Here is a 19,244-nt window from a genome sequence, read left to right as displayed (position 1 = left end):
AAACCATGTACAGCTGACCCTTGAACAATACGGGTTTGAACTGTGCAGGTACACTTATACATGGAATTTTTTTCCAACAAACACAGTACAGTACTATAAATGTACTTTCTCTTATTGTTTCCCGTAACATTTTCTTTCCTCTAGCTTACTTTATTAGCTTATCAGTTATTATTTAAATTGCTAATTATTACTTGCCGTATCAGCTTATGTATATAATTTATACTACATACAAAATATGTGTTAAATAACTGCTTATATGTTCTCAGTAAGGCTTCCACTCAACAGTCGGCAATTAGTAGTTAAGTGCTGGGGGAGTCAAAAGCTATGCGGATTTTCCACCACATGGGAGGTCAACACCCTTAGCCCCCACGTTGTTCAAGGGTCAACTCTATATACGTATCACATCAATGTCTTGAATATACACTTGCAAATACAAAGTCACCTCTCCAGTCTGAGACCTACTTACTATCAAGTTATGATTAAGAACAAATTAAGAGAATTCTCAATTGGGAGGAAAATCACTGCACCAAGCAAACTTCCTGCAAATATAAAATTAGCCTTTCCACTTAAACTTCTAAGTCAAATTTCTTCTGTGAATGCTTGAATGTATTTGCATAAGAGATCAATTTCAAATACAGCTGGGTAGAAGCAAAATGAGTCTTAAGCAAGCCTCACTCTTGTTTTCATCTTACAAAGAGAAGACTGGCCTGTCTTCCAGCCTTGTGAATAAAGATCTTACAAAATTCACTATGCAAAGGGTGTGCCCAAAGAATACTTGGTGGAAAAATCTGCTGGAGGGGTGCCAATTTAAAAAGAAAAACATTTTCACCCAGTTGGAAATCTAGAGAAACAGTGGTTACAGCAACTCAGCTGAAAACTCTTAAGATCTGATGAAAAATTTTTAAGGAAAAACTCTGATCTTTTCATTCTCAGAGTGAAATTCTATGAAATGCAACTGAATGAATCAATGAAAGAGTGATCCATGTTAACTTTATGCATCTAGGCAGTAACTAAAATTCTGCCTTTGATAGTTGTCAAAGGGCAACTGGTCTCATTCTACCTAAATGTCTTTAATCAATTATTTCTGGGAAAGAAACAGGAATAAAGAACTTTTTATTGTTTTCCTTTTAAAAAAAAGTGAAAAGGGGCGTCTGGGTGGCTCAGTGGGTTAAAGCCGCTGCCTTCCGCTCAGGTCATGACCCCAGGGTCCTTGGATCGAGCCCTGCATCGGGCTCTCTGCTCAGCAGACAGCCTGCTTCCTCCTCTCTTCCTGCCTCTCTGCCTGCATGTGATCTCTGTCAAATAAATAAATAAAATCCTTAAAAAATAAAATAAGTGAAAAAATGTTCGCTGTTTTGATTATTTGGTCTTTGGGTTTTTTAAAGGTTTTATTTATTTATTTGACAGCGAGAGTGAGAGCGCACAAGCAGGGGGACCAGCAGGGGGACCAGTAGAGGCAGAAGGAGAAGGAGGTTCCTGGCTGAGCAGGGGGCTTGATCCCAGGACCATGGGATCAAGACCTGAGCTGAAGGCAGACGCTCAACTGACTGAACCACCCAGTTGCCCCACTTTTGCTTACTGGGGTGGGGGGGGGCAGATATAGAGGACTGTTTTTCATTAGGGATATTTATTTCCAAAGTATAACATTCCAACAGCTTTATTCAGCAAAAAGGATACCCATATGATAAAAGCCTTTGTCTTCACTCTCTCACTGTCCCCCATCCTGAGAGTCCATACTTTGCTTTCAGATTTCATTGCCATAAGTGAAACACACAAGGCAATGTGTCTCATCTAGTAATACCATTACACTGTCTACTTAGAATAACCCATGTAAGTATTATTAAAAAAACATTAAAAAGTTACTGCACGTGTACACACTGGCACCAGGTTTCCAACAAGTGAGGGGAGAACAAGTGAGCAGACTGCAGCAGCTCTGCCACTAACTCCCTGCTGGGACCAAGTCTGCAGACTCCCTGTGGAAACACAAGCTTTGTGAGCTCCATGGGGGATCACTCTGCGGCTCAGCATACCTCCACAAGACGGACAGAGCACCTAACAGTGTAAAAGTCTTTCCCATCCCAGTCTGGGTCTCATCATTATAAAACAAGTGACATTTTCCCAAAAAGGTATAATTTAGACTTTGTGAGGAACCCAGAAGATTAAAAGACAAAATTAAAATGAGCAATTCTCAACAGTAATCTAGAATTTTTTTTACCATATTGCTCCCTCTTTAGTATTAATTCCACAAATGCTAAGAAAAATAATAACCTCTAGTTCATCCTTCAAGTTCTCTGGTAATTATCAAATCAATATAAATAAGATATTGAATGTTAATCATAAACTTCATATTCAGACATGAAAACAACACAAACCCAGATAAGTGCGTGGAAAACCAATCCGGATATTAACTGCTATTTTTCTGCCTTTCAACTTCCTATAATATCCAGACTCCACAGAAAAAGATTTTTTGAGAAAAATACTTCAATAAACACTAAGGACATGCTTATAATTCACACAGAATCAGCCATAAGCACAATGCAAGAGAAAAAGGAAAAAGAACATAAAACACCTGGATATTTTAAAAGATTTCTTCTTCCAGCAACTGGGGAAGTAAGGATTTTTCCACATCAGTTAAAATATAAATCATCCCTTTATAATGTCAAAAATGTTTTTAAAAATTATGAATTAGGCCACTTCTCTGGATTATTTATTATATTAGAAGAAAAACAACTTCCCATCATCCCTCATGATCAGTGCCATGCCCACCCATGTACTGTACAGTCAGAGACACATCCAAAGAGCTATGTAGCTTCAGGTTGCTCCGTTTCTGGAAAGAGAAATCTTCTTCCTGCTCCCTCCCAATCAGTTCAAGAGAAAAACAGTCATAGAAAGAGCAGCAAGAAAGAACTAGCTTTTTATCTTGCTAAAGTAAATTATGTAACAAGTTTATAGTCTTGGGCCTCGACTATAAAATGGAGATAATACCTTCATCATATGAATGTTTTCAAGATTAAGTAAGATACCAAATGTAGGGGGCACCTGGGTGGCTCAGTCAGTAGAGCGTCTGCCCTCCGGTTAGGTGGTAATCCCAGGGCTCTGGGATTGGGCCTCCTGTCCAGCTCAGCGGGGAGACTGCTTCTACCTCTCCCTGCGTCTTGTGCTCCCTCTTGCTATCTCTGTTGCTATCTCATCTCCCTCTCTTGAATAAATAAGTAAAATCTTAACCAAAAAAGGTACCAAATGTAAACCCCACCTAACATACAGCAGGAGTAATCAATACATACTCCTTCTCTTGTTTCCTTCTCTTTTTTAAAAAGTCACTCCAGCCACTTCCCAGATGCTAGGTCTGCCCTAGCAAAATGCCCCTCCCCAATCCATCCAACTTCTATTCCATAAAAGAAATGAGTAACAGGTTACTGCAGGCCAAAGGGTGTATCTGGTTAAGATACAGACCATTTACCTTTCCTCAAAAATTTATTACCAAATTACTTAGTATTACTAGAAAGTCTCTTGAATATAAAGTTAAATTGTACCATTTTACATTATGTTTGGTAGATTTCTTTTCATCAACCAAGTCTAAAGGGCAATTTGCTTCTGTTTCCACTAATACAGCTTAGTGTTTCTGCCCAGGCTGTGGGTAAACAGCCTAGAATAATACCTTGATTTCTTGTTAGCCGTGAGACATTTCTCACTATCAGTCTGTAAAACTAAGTTAATACCTACCTCATTGTATAGTGAGGACTAAGTAAGTTAGTAAGTATAAAGCACTTATAACACTGCCTACACCTCAAAATATTCAACCAATGTAAGCTATTATTTTTTTCCTAACACGTTTCAACTCTGTTGATTAGGCAAAGTAGGTTATAAATGTTGTTCCCAGGGCACCTGGGTGGCTCAGTGGATTAAAGCCTCTGCCTTCAGCTCAGGTCATGGTCCCAGGGTCCTGGGATCAAACCCTGCATCGGGCTCTCTGCTTGCCAGGGAGCCTGCTTCCCCCTCTCTCTCTGCCTGCCTCTCTGCCTGCTTGTGATCTCTCTCTCTCTGTCAAGTAAATAAATAAATAAATACTTCAAAAAAAAAAAAAAAATGTTGTTCCCTAGTTCAAACAAATCACTTCAGTCAGAGTCCCCCTGGGGCTCTGTGATCTCCCAGGTTTCAGACTAATTTAGTCCCAATAGTCCTAAGCTCTGTCTTAGCTTCTATCTTCCCAGGACACATCTCTCAAGTGCCAGAAGAACCCCAAAAAAAAAAAAAAAAAAAAAAAAAAGATTAAATGGTGAGCAAAAAAGTAGTCACTAAACATATACACTCTCATTTAATCCCATGGCTCATGTCCTCTATTCTACTGGGCAAAGGTAAGACAACTTGAAAATGATTTAAAATTGAATATGACCCCTCCTTCCTGGTTGTCATTCCTCAAATCCTCACTACCACCCCCCATACCTTTTCTCCACAAATCCTCTTACCTGAGAGTTCTGAATATAATCTATACAGTTGCTACAATGCTACTAACAGGTTACCAGAGTGACCCACAACATTTGTACTTGACCCAAAACTTTTCAGGATACTCTACTTGAGGAAAAGACTCTCCAGACACTTTAATCAGACTGAAATTGATTTCAAAACAATTTTGTTCACCATTTCAATGCAAAACACTTCTTTGTAACTAAACCAATATAAAACCAAACAGGCTGCAGTGGTCACAAAGCATTAAGGGGAATCCTAATTAGTAAGATTTACTTTATGTATATGTTATACACTTCACCCTTATGTTAAAAGTTTTATTAGACTCAATGCTCTCTCTACACTGAAATGTAAGAGCATTTCCCCAGGTATAAAATGGGAAATAGGGGGGCTAAAAAAAGGAATGAACTGGCAGATATTAAAGGACATGACCCCAGGTATAAATTTCTGCCAACCTGCACAACAATCCAGTCTATTTGATCTTTGTTTAGGGATAGAGTAGAGAAACTAATCAGACTACTATTTATTTGAGGGGTTCCTGGGTGGCTCAGTCAGTTAAGCAACTGACTCTGATTTCAGGTCTTGATCTCAAGAGTCATGAGTTCAAGACCCACATTGGGGCCCATGCTCAGCCTGGAGTCTACTTAAAAAAAAAAAAGATAAATATTCATTTGAAATAAAATGTGGTCCCATGCTCTTTTCTAAATAATTTATCATGCACATGTAATCTAGCAGGGCACTATGCAAATGATACTGAAAACTTTGGGTATACCCAATAGCCATCAATGTTTAAGTGAAAATTAGCAAGTGCCCACAATTAATAACCTCCTTCCAACTACTCCATCACCACACAGCCATTCAACCGAGTTACTCTGGCCAAAAAGCTAGGAATCACTCATAACACCTCTTCCTACCCTCTCAACATCCACTCATGACATCCAATCAATCACAAGTTCTAGTCACCCCACCTCCAATATCCAATTCTCTCACTCTTCCCTGCCAAAGTCTGAGTCCATCATTCTCTCTTACCTGGTTTACTACAACAGCCTAATTGGTTTCCCAACATCTATACCCATTTCATTCTTCACACAATTACAAGAGGTTTAAAAAAAAAAAAATCCAATAATGTTTGAACATCACTGGCTCCACAATTAACATTTTAAACGTGAGATAACCAACAAAAACACCCATATGACTTGGCCTTTGACTACCTGACTCATTTCTCATCACTCTCTTTAAACTGTGCCCTGTTTTTGAAAGTGTCAAGCACCTCCCTTCCCAAGGCCTTTAGCGTATGCTTCAGTCTGTAGCATACTTCCCTTCTTCACAACTAATGATTTCTCATCATTCAGGTCTCAGCTTACGTATTATTTCTTCAGTATATCTGCTATAATATCCCTACTCACTGTAATTAGATTTTCTTGATATGCACCCTCTGAACTTCATTCTGCAGCACCCACGACCACAGTAAATACATCAATAAACTATGTCATTACGTGCTTAACTAATTAATCTCTAAGCTATACTGTCCACAAGGACAACGCAGGGATTGTATCTTACCGCTATATACCCCTACCACCTAGCACACCTCAGTAGGCATTCAATATACCCAATAAATTAATTCATCCATTCCAAAGTCCCCAGTATAAGGCTTTGAGGAACAGGTTTAACTCTTCAGTCTCTGTTTATACAAGATTACTTGGAAGCCCATTTCCTGATTTTTAACACTTGCTGGAATGTATAAAGGAATACAGAAATGTTCATTTTAAGACACTAGTAAAGAACCTGGACCTACATGTGCTATTAGGGTTATTTTGTAAAATGTATGCTTAAAGTCACGCACGGCTTGAAATTATCCATGATAGTCCCTCCTTCACTGTCCCCCGACACCCAGTGTTAAGTCCCACTAACTCTGGGACGCCTGGGTGGCTCAGTCAGTGAAGCATTTGCCTTCTGCTCAGGTCATGATCCCAGGGTCCTGGGACAGAGCCCTACCCTGGGCTCCCAGCTCAGCAGGGAATCTGCTTCTCCCTCTCCCACTCCCTCTCTCTCTGCCCCTCCCGGTTTGTGCGTGCTCTCCCTCTCTTCTTCTCTGTCAAATAAAATCTTTAAAAAAGTAAAATAAAGTAAGTACTACTTAGGCTTCCTATCCTCAGTAGGCCACAACCAAAAGGAAACTTCCTACCAAAATCCTAGCTCACTCTAATATCCTTTCTTTCCAATTGCATCAACCAGCTGTGATCTCTTCCTGTTTTCATTTATGTCATCTAACATTTGCCTTACATCACTGTGAGCCAGGCACTGTTCTAAATATTCATCTTTGGGCGCCTGGGTGGCTCAGTGGGTTAAGCCGCTTCCTTCGGCTCAGGTCATGATCTCAGGGTCCTGGGATCTAGCCTCATGTCCGGTGCTCTGCTCAGCAGGGAGCCTGCTTCCTCTTCTCTTTCTCTGCCTGCCTCTCTGCCTACTTGTAATCTCTCTCTGCCAAATAAATAAATAAAAATCTTTAAAATAAATAAATAAATATTCATCTTTGCCTTACTTATCTAAAGCATAAACTTCTTAAAGATAATCCGTTTATTCACCTATCTCATCACTTGCCTCTTATACATTTGCTCATTTAGTAAATTACTTATTCTGGGGCGCCTGGGTGGCTCAGGGGGTTAAGCCGCTGCCTTCGGCTCAGGTCATGATCCCAGGGTCCTGGGATCGAATCTTGCATCAGTCTGTCTGCTCAGCAGGGAGCCTGCTTCCCTCTCTCTCTCTGCCTGCCTCTCTGTCTACTTGTGATCTGTCAAATAAACAAATAAAATCTTTAAAAAAAAAAAATTACTTATTCTGTGGCCACTTTAGCATACCGTAAGAGTTCTTTCACTCAATTTTAGAGAATGAAAACACCAGTCAGTCAAAAGGCCACAGAAAATATCTGTAGCAACTAGTTCTGCAGCAAATGGGTAACCCCCAATTCCTTGTTGCCTAACTTCCTTCCTTCAAAATCACACAAGAAACACCAAGAATAAGTTCCATCTACGTATCTTAGAAAAAAGGAGTGGGGTGGAAATAAAGGGAGAAAATAGAGAAGCCCCTATTTTACCACTGGATGTCATATGCAGGCTAGCAGAAAAACAAGGGGCATTAAATCAAAGGTGTTCCACAAATGAGTTTACTTATTCTGAAGTAAGTTTCATAAAAACAGAATGGAATTATTCTGAAGTATGTATCTCACAGTTAACAAATTCAATAGTCACTTTAGTGGATTATTAGAAAACAAAACAACACAAATACTAAAGCAGCACATAGACTAAAACCTGAACGATCTGGAGATGATTAGCAGGGCCCCTGGGCGAGAAAGACACACAAATTCATGAAGCACTCCCTATTAAAAAACAACACACACACACACACACACACACACACACACACACACACCCATTCAAAAAACCAAAGCTGTAAGTCACAAGTCAAGAAGGCTATTTTGTTTGAAGTCACACCAGCAACTTATAGGGACTTTTGCTTCAGTTTCCCCAAATGCAAAAACAAAACAATAAACCACTGCTCAGAACAGCTCCATCGATCCATGTTATTTAAAGACAGAGTAGTCACAATTTTAAGGACTTCTGGCCTCAGAAATTATCTAGGTAATTCCTTCATTTTTATTATAAAAGTAGTTACATGATTAGCCCTATCACTAGCCTATAGCAGAGAAGGGTTAGATATGACTTAGTTCTGGCTAATACTACTCTTGTTCCATCATTTTGTGAAAGGATAAGGAATAGGAAAATAAGGACAAATCAAGTTGACTACCTCCTCTGACAACATCGCTCATGTATACTTCAACAGGAAGCTACAACACAAAGCACTCCCTGATAACCTAAAAAGCAAAACCTACCAACACACTAGAAATTCACTATACACTGAAATCTTTATTAACAATTCCAAGAGAATGAAATTCCCCAGAAGAAAAGTCACTGCAATCAAGATAATCCAAAATTAAATTTCTTTAATGTCACTAAACTGAACGTCTAGTTTATTTTTACCCAACCTTGATCTGAAACAGACTTTAGGAGCCTATCAAATAAAACATAGGTTAGTGTAAATTAGGCCAGAAATAAAAGCATGAAAATAAAACAAGAACAAGGAGAACAAAATGAAGCCAAGAATGAAGCTTTAAAAAAGGTACAGGACCTACAAACTTGGCTCTAAACTTCCAGAAGCCAACAGGAAAATAGAAACCTAGTAAACAACACAAATTATAGCATTCACGTAACAGACACAGACTTAGAAGTTTAAGGAAAAAAAAACACTTAGTCTTGGTTGTTTATCTTTCTCCCTCAGGTCCTTATAAAGAAGGCAATGTGTAATATAAAGACGTACGTAATATATATAAAACATATATTTCAGTAGTCCTAATGTAACATTTTATGAGATTCTTCTTTTTTTTAAGATTTTACTTTTTTTTAAAAAAAAAGATTTTATTTATTTATTTGACGGACAGAGATCACAAGTAGGCAGAGAGGCAGGCAGGGGGGGGGGGGGCAGGCTCCCTGCTGAGCAGAGAGCCCAATGCAGGGCCTGATCCCAGAATCCCCGGATCATGACGGATCATGACCTGAGCTGAAGGCAGAAGCTTTACCTCACTGAGCCACCTAGGCGCCCCTAAGATTTTATTTACTTAAGAGACAGAGGGGCGCCTGGGTGGCTCAGTGGGTTAAGCCGCTGCCTTCGGCTCAGGTCATGATCTCAGGGTCCTGGGATCGAGTCCCTCATCGGGCTCTCTGCTCAGCAGGGAGCCTGCTTCCTTCTCTCTCTCTCTCTCTCTGCCTGCCTCTCAGTGTAGTTGTAATTTCTCTCTGTCAAATAAATAAATAAAATCTTTAAAAAAAAAAAAAAGAGAGAGACAGAGACAGCGACAGCACAAGCAGGGAGAGGGAAAAGCAGACTCCCTGCTGAGCAAGGAGCACAATGCAGGACTCCATCCTAGGACACTGGATCTGAAGGCAGACACTTAACTAACTGAGCCACCCATGTGCCCTTTGGGATTCTTTTTATAATGACCACCAAGATAAGCCTACAGTAAGAGTTCTGAATAAAAAAAAATATACTTTTTCTAGGAAAGAGAGTCTTATATAATTAATGTCCAGGTACCCAGAACACTGCTATCCAAGAACACATTTAAGAGAATATGGGGGAGGGGGGGAGTATCTGAGAAAAATTATTTTCTTAACAGCAAGTACTTACTACAGAGGTTTGTAAGTACAAGGGCAAAGAAAATGAAAACCAATTTAGCAAAATGAGATCATCGGTCCAGGAATTCATAACAAAATAGCAGAAGAAAACAAAGGGAAAAGAGAAGGAGGAATATAAAGGAAAACTAAAGCGGGAAGGAGAGAACGCAATCGCACACACACGCACGCACATACTCAACAATTATACTGTATACACATGAGATAACTGAATGCTTTTATTTCTATGGTTAAGAATTAAAAATTAAGGCATGCCTGCATGGCTCAGATGGTTGAGCATTTGGTTCGGGTCATGGCCTCCAGGTCCTGGGATCCAGCCCCTTGTCAGGCTCCCAGCCCGGTGGGGAGTCTGCTTCTCCCTCTCCCTCTGCCTCTCCCCCGGCTTGTGCTATCTCTGTATCTCTCTCAAATGAATTTTTTTTAAAAAAATATTTTTAATAAAAATTAAGGTGATTGCTGAAACATACACCTTCCTTGCTTGTTTGTCCCTCCATCAAGGAGGTAATGTTTAAATTCCTCCTCCTTCCACAGTGATATTACTAAACAACGATGCAGGTCAAACCCAGTACAGTGCAGAATTTCAGAAGTAATTAATGCACCAAGACAGGAAGATATAGGAAACGTTTTAGGATGATTTTCCAAAAAGAGCTTAAAATAAAAAGGTGTAACAATGGTTTTAAACTAAATAAAATCAGGTACCCCAAAAAATTAATCAGGAAAAGGGAATGAACTTCTTTAAGATACCTCATCTGGCAATACAGAAGTTACTAACTGTAAAGTATAATACAATGATAAATACACAATTTGTCAAAAATTCAACAACATAAAAGTCAATCATTCCACTACTGCTAGCAATTGCCTATGACTTACAATGGATTACTGTTTTTCCTCATGGAGGTAAGGAAAGAAGAAAAAAACACAAATTCTTGGTGAAGGCTTGTAATTTTCACGTAACCATCCACTTGTAATTTAAGCACCATCATTTAAAAACAATTCATTTCAACAGCCTCCTCTGCTAAGTATCTTCATCATGACTGCCTAAACTAAATCTAGCCAATTTTATCTTTGGCAGGAGTACTTCAGCAAAGGAGTGAAATATTAAGCTACCTTAGGGAAAAAAGCTGAAATTCACCAGCTGGGTCAAGATCCTGAACAGTTAACTAACTTCTTATTCTAGGACTCAAGAATTACAATTGTGGTTAGGAGATTTGGGAAGAACTATTAAATCACGAAGAAAAAGCTTCTCAGTGTCCAAAGAATCACTCCACCTGCCCCCTTTCTTCTGTTTTAGTCAAAGTAATCCCTCTGTTCTCACTGTCTGGCTAACTGCTGAAAATCTTTAATAAAACACTCAGAAGGTCAACGAACACCTGGCTAACTACCAGCCTCAGGAGTCAGTCTGGTGACCTTGCTCGACAGAAACTTTAAAATACTTGTGCTTTATTGGTGGTTTTAGTTTAAACTTAATTATATACCATAACGAGCAAAAAGTATATATACATCACAGTACTTGTAATGCCCCAATTTCCTTACTTTAATATGATCTGATACTCCGAGACTCAATTTTTTAAAGTGCTGTTTAGTTGATTTAATTGTCAGAGGATTCAAATGATTACAAGTTTCCTAAAGTGACCCCTTAGCTGTCCTTACACTTCACAGCCTTCCGATCAACAAACCATTACATGATCGGAATGTTCAGAACTAGGTAGTGAGTGAATGGACTAAGCCTAAGGAGTCTTTTCAAATCACTAGATTATTCCAGAGAACAAGAAAAGTTCTCACATATGTATTCTGATTTCACTGAATTGGAACAGTTTCCCACATTACCAAAACTTAGAAATGTTTTTTAATACAAAGTATCTTGAAAACAGTAAGCTTATAGATTCTAGTTTTTCTCAAATATAAAAAAGAAGTACATGTAACTTAAAATGGATCAACTATAGTACGTTTCATGGAATTACTCTTAAGACACAAAACATTCAACATTAACCAAGATTTTGTTTTTTAAAGCAGCGGCTAATGCAGTCAAGCCAGTGGAATAATGCCACACAAATATTTGCAAGCTGGTTTAAGTTATTAATCCATTTAAAGAAAGATAACCATGTTAACAGCAGTCGCAAGCCTCTGAAATGTATCTGCTTTAGATGTGAATACAGATGTGCACTCTCAAGTACAGTAAGCTAATGAAAGAAAATGAACTAGGTCTACAAGGAAGAAATTCAGCAAAATTATCCAGACTTTTCCCTTGAAATAGAAACATAAGCCATTAAATAGAAACTTCATATTCAGATAAAGCACAGTTGTCCATGTAAATAATATAAACAAAACTGAGAAAGAGATTTACTTATGTTTAAAAGCATGGCTGTCTCAACAGAGTCTTCAGTGAAAATCTCAGTCACTTTTTTACTACAGGCAAGGAAAAATTAAATATTCCAACATAACCACCTATTTCAGCCTACTTTCAATCTAACCTTTGTAATATCCCTGGCCCAAAAAGGGATATGAAAGAGGATCTACTAATCAACTCCCCTGACCTTCTTTTCCAACATCTCGTGCTTCCCTCTCTTGTATGTCTAACACTTATCATAAGTAGACAAATGCAGACTGCTTTATTTTTAAGGAGATATACTATACTTCCTTGTTTATCTGTAAGGAGCCACTAGAAGAGGAAAGGACATGAGTAAAGTACCCCTGGATTCACCAGGCCAATTTGGAGTGGCAGCCAAAGCTTGTGCAGAATTTTCCTCAAAACAACAGATTTGGAAAAACCAGAAAAATTTTATCCCAAATACGTCAGTACATTAAATTTAACTAAAAAAATAAATAAATAAAATTCAAATATGATAAAGATGGGCTCTTTGAGGAAGTAAATCAAGTAGTAAATCACACTGTTAAAGTGGACTGTACTTGGAGGCAACCTATAAAATACTCTGAAGCATTTTCTGCTTTACAGTCCTTAAAATGCAAGGGAACCTCAAGTATTAGAACTGAAAACTGGGTACATTCTCTGCTGAAAGTTTAACTAAAAGCAACTATGTGGCCCCTGGCTGGCTCAATCAATAGAGCACACAATTCCTGAACCCTGGAGAGTGAGTTCAAGCCTCATGTTGGGGGTGGAGTTTATGTTTAAAAATAAATAAATGAATGAATGCAATTATAAATTCCGGAAACGTTAACGAAGTCAACTAAACTTCTGTCCCCACTTAACTAGAAATAAGAGAATCTGAAGTCAAGCCAGAGACTGACAAAAAATACCCTACATACAGTTTCAAAAGAAATCTAACTTTACTCTGAAAGAAGTACAGTTTTACAAATAGGAGGTCTTCTGGGTTTTTTCTTAATAAACAACATCTACAGCCACACAACACTATGCCAGAAATATCTTTCATTTCTTCACTAGCAAGTATCTGCAACCACGTACCTAAAATCAGGAAAAAGACAAATGGAACACAGGAACCTATATACAAAGAACCCCATTCTCCCCATGATGGGAATTCGCTAATTCTTCCTCCCTTGTCCTAACACTTCTCAAGACCAACACAATGCATGGGTTTTACTCACAGGGGTACATGGCGCTGCTCGGGATCAGCTCTAGTCAGTTCTTCCTCTTCGATATCAGACTCTCCTCCTGAACTACTGTCAGTGATGTCTGAATCAAACGCTCGTTCACTGCACCTCAAGTTGGCTATACCACTCGCTGTAAATCTCTCCAATTCTTCGGAAATCGAATCGCTTTTCAGGAAATTGCTAAGTCCCTCTGAAGTGGTCGTCTCACTGGCAGCTTTTCTCAACGCAGCTTCAGCCTTTCGAGTCAGCATCAACTGGCTCCGGGGCCTCAAGGATTCCAAGTTTGGCAGTTTGCTCAAAGTTTTCTCTAAAAATCCACCCAGCTGATGCTGTATATGCCTCTCCACCTGCTTGGCCTGCACAACCTGTAAGCGCTTCTGTAACCTGCGGGCACGGCTCTCGATATCAGCCTGCCTCCGTAGTAAAGCTGTTATCCTTGTGTCAGAATCTAAAGCACTGAAAAGAATGGAAGACAGGGGAGACTTTTTATCCTCTAACTTGACACCCCCCAAGTTAGAACTGGAGTCTGTGCCAGGTGATAATCTACTGCTTCCTTGAAGTGCTGGCTGTTCCATGGAATTTACAGAAGATTTGTTTGCAGTGCTATTATTGCTAAATATAGTTGTGTGTTCTACATCAAGGCTTCTATGTGGAAGAGTGCAATTGGTCATACCCCCCTTCAAGTCCCCAGATTCAGATGCCACCACTTCACCCCCTTGAAGAGAAGATGAAGTGAGAGCTCGTTTTCCCCCATTGAGGGGACTGGAATTGTCATGATCAGAATGTGTTGAACTTTTAGTCAATTTCTTAGCCAACCCATTTACAGGTGCTTGCGGCAGAGCTGTCTGACCACTCGTATTCATGGTTCTAAGATTTTCTAAGGAAAACTCCAAAACTGGCTGTCTTCCCAACAGCTCAGCTCGGAGTTCATAGGACTGAGATAAGAGAGGATGAGATTTCAGGACCGTCTGCTTGCTGAAGACACCTTGCAATTTCAACGACTCCTTTGAGGGCACAGATGTTACATCGGAGCAGAGATAAGATGCCACCAGTGGTTGCAGCTTTCCCAAGTCTTCCTTGGTAGGATTATTTCGGAAGTCTAGACTGGGATCCTCTGCAGCAATGGCTTTTCTTTTGGTTCCGTTGGCAGCAATAAGGATGTTGGCGTTGCCGTTATTTTCGGCACTGCCAGGGGACAAAGTGGAGGATGGGGGAGCCAGTTTGAACCGGATATGGTGTGCTTCAGCTGCTGCGTCAGTGAGAGCGGGCGCCATCGCAGCCATTCAGCACAGAGAGACAGGAAGTCCAGCCTCTCCCGGTGCCGAGGCCAGCTCCTCGGCCCCTTACTGCCTCCCCAGAGAACAGACTAAAAGAGAAAAAAAGAAAAGGAAGTTAGAAATATATGCACATTAGAAAACAACTCACATCTTTTAATACAAACACAACTTGAGGCTATAATCCAAACTCTGCCTCCAGAAAGAAAATCACTTCGACTATTCTGGGTACCCGAACACTCAAATATGGGGGGAGGGGTTGACAATCCTTATACAGAGAAAGAATTCCACCCTTCTTCTTCGTCACTTGTTACCAAAGATTGAAAATAGCCAAAAGAGAAGTCCCATTCCGAAGGAATCAGACTGTTAAAGTTAAATCACCTGCATAAAAAAAAAATTTTTTTCACTATAAAAGTTCTTGAAATTAGTGGATTTAAAGCAAATGTATTGGGACGCCTGGACGCCTCAGTCGGTTGAGTATCTGACTCTTAATTTCAGCTCAGGTCACAATCTCACAGTCATGGGATCAAGCCCCGCATTCTTCTCTTCTCTCCCTCTGCCCCTAAACCTGTCCACAGGCTCTCACTCTCCGTCTCACTCTCTAAAATAAATCAATCTTTAAGAATAAAACAAAGCAAATGTATCAAACCAAACACTTAGCAATTAAACAGAAAATCATTTAGTAAGGCACTCCCTATTCCTACCAAAAAGCTTGTATGCTATATAGGTCTGTGCATTTCTCTAGCCAGAGAATCCAGTATTCATCAGCTTCTCACTTCTCTGAAAGACGGCTCACCCTACAAATTATGTCACACCTGTATTTTTGCTTCATCCAATTTCTCTCCTTTCATTGTCCACAGTACAGCCCACCTCTAAAATTGCCCAACACATTTCTTTTCCTTTACCCCAAAACTTTTTAAGTTTATTTAATTAATCTCTACATCCAATTTGAGGCTTAAACTCATGACCCCAAGATCAAATCATATGCTCCTCTGAGCTAGCCAGGCACCCCCTTTACCCCAAAACTTCTCGAAAGGATAATATAAACAGCTGCCTCTGCACTCTTTAATCATCATCTGGCTTCTAACCCTACTGCTCTGGCAAAGGGCACTAGTAATCTCATTATCAAATCCAACTAGTCAAGTCTCAATCCCCATTCTGTGGGACTCCTCTGAAGCATTAGGTAGTGCTGACCACCTCATTCTTCTTGAAATCCTCCTTTCCTGATGTCCTTGACACCAAGGTCCCTTCTGCCCTCTTCTCTCTCAACTCACTTCCCTGGGCATAACCACCTGGTATACAGCAAGGCCTCCTAACACTCAGAAAAATTGCTGAGCTTCACAAACTGACATTCCCACCCCCATGAACCTCTAGCTCCCTGAAACTCAAAATTCACTCTCCTCTTCCAATACACTCTTCACCCTGTTTTATTATCTCAGGTAATGGCACTGCTTGCATTTAGTAGCCCGAGCTAAAAACCTCAGTCATTTGCCTCTTCTGTATCACCTTGGACTTATCTAGTCTGAGAGGAAAAGGAAATTTATATAAAGAGCTAAGCCAACAACTTTTAAAGTTGTTTTTAATTCCAGTGTAGTTAACACAAAGTTGTATTAGTTTTAGGTACACAATATGATGATTCAACAATTCCATACAGCACTCAGTGCCTATCACAACAGGTGCCCTCCTTAATCCCTACCAACTATTTATCCATCCCCTGACCCCGCCATCCACCTCCCATCTGATAACCATCAATTTGTTCTTTATAATTAGAAGTGTTTCTTGGTGGTGCCTGGGTGGCTCAGTGGGTTGGGCCTCTGAATTCAGCTGGGGTAATGATCTCAGGGTCCTGGGATCAAGCCCCACAGCAGGCTCTCTGCTCAGCAGGGAGCCTGCTTCCCACTCTCTGCCTGCCTCTCTGCCTACTTGTGATCTCTGTCAAATAAATACATAAAATCTTTTTTTTTTTTAAAGAGTGTTTCTTGGGGCGCCTCTATGGCTCAGTCGTTAAATGACTACCTTCAGCTCAAGTCATCGGGCTCCCTGCTCAGCGGAGAGACTGATGCTCCCTTTCCAGCACCCCGTGCTTGTGTTCCCTCTCTTGCTATCTGTCATAAATAAAATCTTAAAAAAAAAAAAACCCAAGTGTTTCTTGATTTGTCTCTTATTTTTTCCCCTTTGCTTAATTTGTCTTGTTTCCTAAATTTCACAAATGAGTGAATTCATATGGTATTTGTCTTTCTCTGATGGACTTATTTTGCTTGCATTATACTCCCTAGCTCTTATCTATGTTGTTGCAATGGCAAGATTTCAGCCTTTTTGTGGCTGAATAATATTCCATTGTATACATATGCTGCATATGTGAATGGATTTGGCCCATTCATCAGTCAATGAACACTTGGGCTGCTTATGTATCTTGGCTATTGCAAATAATGCTGTTATAACCATAGAGGTTAAAAGCCGGTTATTCTTTTTTTTTTTTTAAGATTTATTTATTTATAAATAAATAATCACAAGGAGGCAGAAGTAGGCAGAGAGAGAGGAGGAAGCAGCTCCCCGTTGAGCAGAGAGCCTGATGCGGGGCTAGATCCCAGGACCCTGGGATCATAACCCAAGCCGAAGGCAGAGGCTTTAACCCACTGAGCCACCCAGGTGCCCCAAAAGCCGGTTATTCTTCAAGCATGGTCTACACACCTCTTAGGAGCTTGCATTTCAGGGGTCCACAAGACCAAAGCTATTTTCATACTAACAGTAAACATCATTTGTCTCTTACTACACAGAAGTTTGCAATGAGGGTGCAAAAAACAAGGCTGAGCCAAACTGTGGGTACATTCACATAAATCAAGGAAGAGGCAACAAAATGTAGTAACAGTCATTGGTCACTGTAACCTCTACTCATTTACAGTAAAAACAAAACAACAACAACAAAAAAACCTCATTCCATCTAACAATGTCTTTGATGAAATTATGAGTATTATTTAAATCTCCAATACTGAGTACACACTTTCCTGAGTATACATTTTTAAATAGAAAAGTGTATGTAAAGCAACTTTTGCGCTTTAAGAAGTCTGAGAGAAAGCATTATACAACTGATTTGCAAGCTAAACTGGAAGCATTTTTCAGAGAACACTATTTTTACTTGGCAGAACAACTGACAAACTATGGTTATTCAGACTTGAATAGTTAGCAGATATTTTCTCAAAAATGAACAAAGTGAACCTGTCACTTCAAGGAAAACCACTGAGGTTTGTTGCCCATGATAAAATCTGAGTTTTCAAGCAAAAGTAAGTATTTTGGAAACTTGTATCTATCTACCACAAGCTCGAACATGGGCGAACATTTTCCCAGTACTTAAAAAGCTTATTTCCAATTAAACAGGTTACTTCTAATTATCAGTGAATGTGAAATTTTTGGTACCATGTAACGATAAGTGTCAACATCTGGGAGATCTGCATAACTCAAGTGAATGATCAAATGACCACTGTATTTTGGAAACTCATGCAAAGGTAAAAGCAAATGCAAAACAAACCAATGGGTTTTAATGTAACAATACAAAAAAATTCACTGAGGCAGTTTTTGATTCCACAGTGCAACTAACTTTTATGAAATTACTAATTTTCAAGTATGGGTGTAGTGTCAAAGAATACCCACATTTATCTAAAAAGGCTATTAAAATATTCCTCCATTTTTCAACTACCTACCTGTGTGATGCCAGATTTTCTCTATATACTTCAACTTATCACAACAGAATGTATGCTGAACCAGATATGAGAACCTGTTTTCTATGAAGCCAGACATTAAAGAGTTTTGCAAAAATATAAAATACCATTCACTAAATTTTTCTGCTCTGGTAGAAAGTTATTTTTCATAATATGTAATGGGTCTGTCATTTTAAAATCAGTAAATAATTATTTTTAAAATTTCTCGAAGTTTCTAATACAGCAACTATTGATAACCCAAGAAAGCTCTTTGTGGTTCTCAACATTTTGTAAGCATAAAAAAGGGCCCTGAAACCAAAAAAAATTTGCGTATCACTGAACTAACCCAACCTCCCCCCCCCCAAAAAAGAAGAGCAACTTCCAATTTAGTCACACATTTTTTATCTCTAGATCAATACCAACACTGGAAAATAGGCCCTAGAGGAATACACTAAGATTCTTTTAAAGTATGACAATTCAAATTACTAATACTGAAATATTTAAGCAAATGACTGAGAAACCCATCTCTACAAATACTAGTACACTTAAAAGTCAAATATGTCTATTTCTCTATGTAATTTACCAAAAGTTAATCTTGTTCTAAGATTGTATTTTAATAAACATCCTATGAAATAACTAGATCTTCTGGGGCTTAAAAAGAGCTTTATCCTTAGGGACTTTTCTGGCATATGGCATTCTATGTGTCACAAACTGTTCTATGTCCATTTTCCTTATTTGATTTTAAATTTAGTAATAATTCCTAATATAGTATAAACAGTTGTGCTACAGACCAAAGAGCAACTGAACCAATGTTCACGTTATTTGTTCAAAAATACACTGAGTTAGGTTTATAACATGCACAGGATTTTCTCCCATTAACAAAAATCACTATCAGGTCTTTCCCATGAAGAATGTCTCCTCTTTTGAAAGGACATCAATACACAGTTGATAATAGCAAAGAAGGAAGGGATGTTATCAGTATAAGATGATCAATACAACCT

General features: G+C 39.2%; 1 protein-coding gene and 1 non-coding gene across 4 annotated transcripts in view; one reads left to right on the top strand and one right to left on the bottom strand.

The window, feature by feature from the left end:
* The window catches only part of KANSL1 (KAT8 regulatory NSL complex subunit 1), a 178,520-nt gene that overhangs the window by 118,289 nt on the left and 40,987 nt on the right, over positions 1-19,244 (bottom strand). For all 3 annotated transcript variants that reach the window (XM_059380824.1, XM_059380823.1, XM_059380825.1), the window contains one exon: positions 13,269-14,640. In XM_059380824.1, coding sequence (XP_059236807.1) covers positions 13,269-14,557 — 1,289 coding nt within the window. In that variant the 5' untranslated portion in view covers positions 14,558-14,640. The remainder of the gene's footprint in view (positions 1-13,268; positions 14,641-19,244) is intronic.
* LOC132004601 (U6 spliceosomal RNA) lies at positions 7,746-7,848 on the top strand. Its single transcript, XR_009400561.1, has one exon. It is a non-coding gene; the product is annotated as a U6 spliceosomal RNA (small nuclear RNA).

Source organism: Mustela nigripes, chromosome 16, assembly GCF_022355385.1.
Source record: "Mustela nigripes isolate SB6536 chromosome 16, MUSNIG.SB6536, whole genome shotgun sequence".
Taxonomy (NCBI): Eukaryota; Metazoa; Chordata; class Mammalia; order Carnivora; family Mustelidae; genus Mustela; species Mustela nigripes.
The sequence above is the reverse complement of the archived record's forward strand: the minus strand, read 5'-3'. Positions and strand labels throughout refer to the sequence as shown.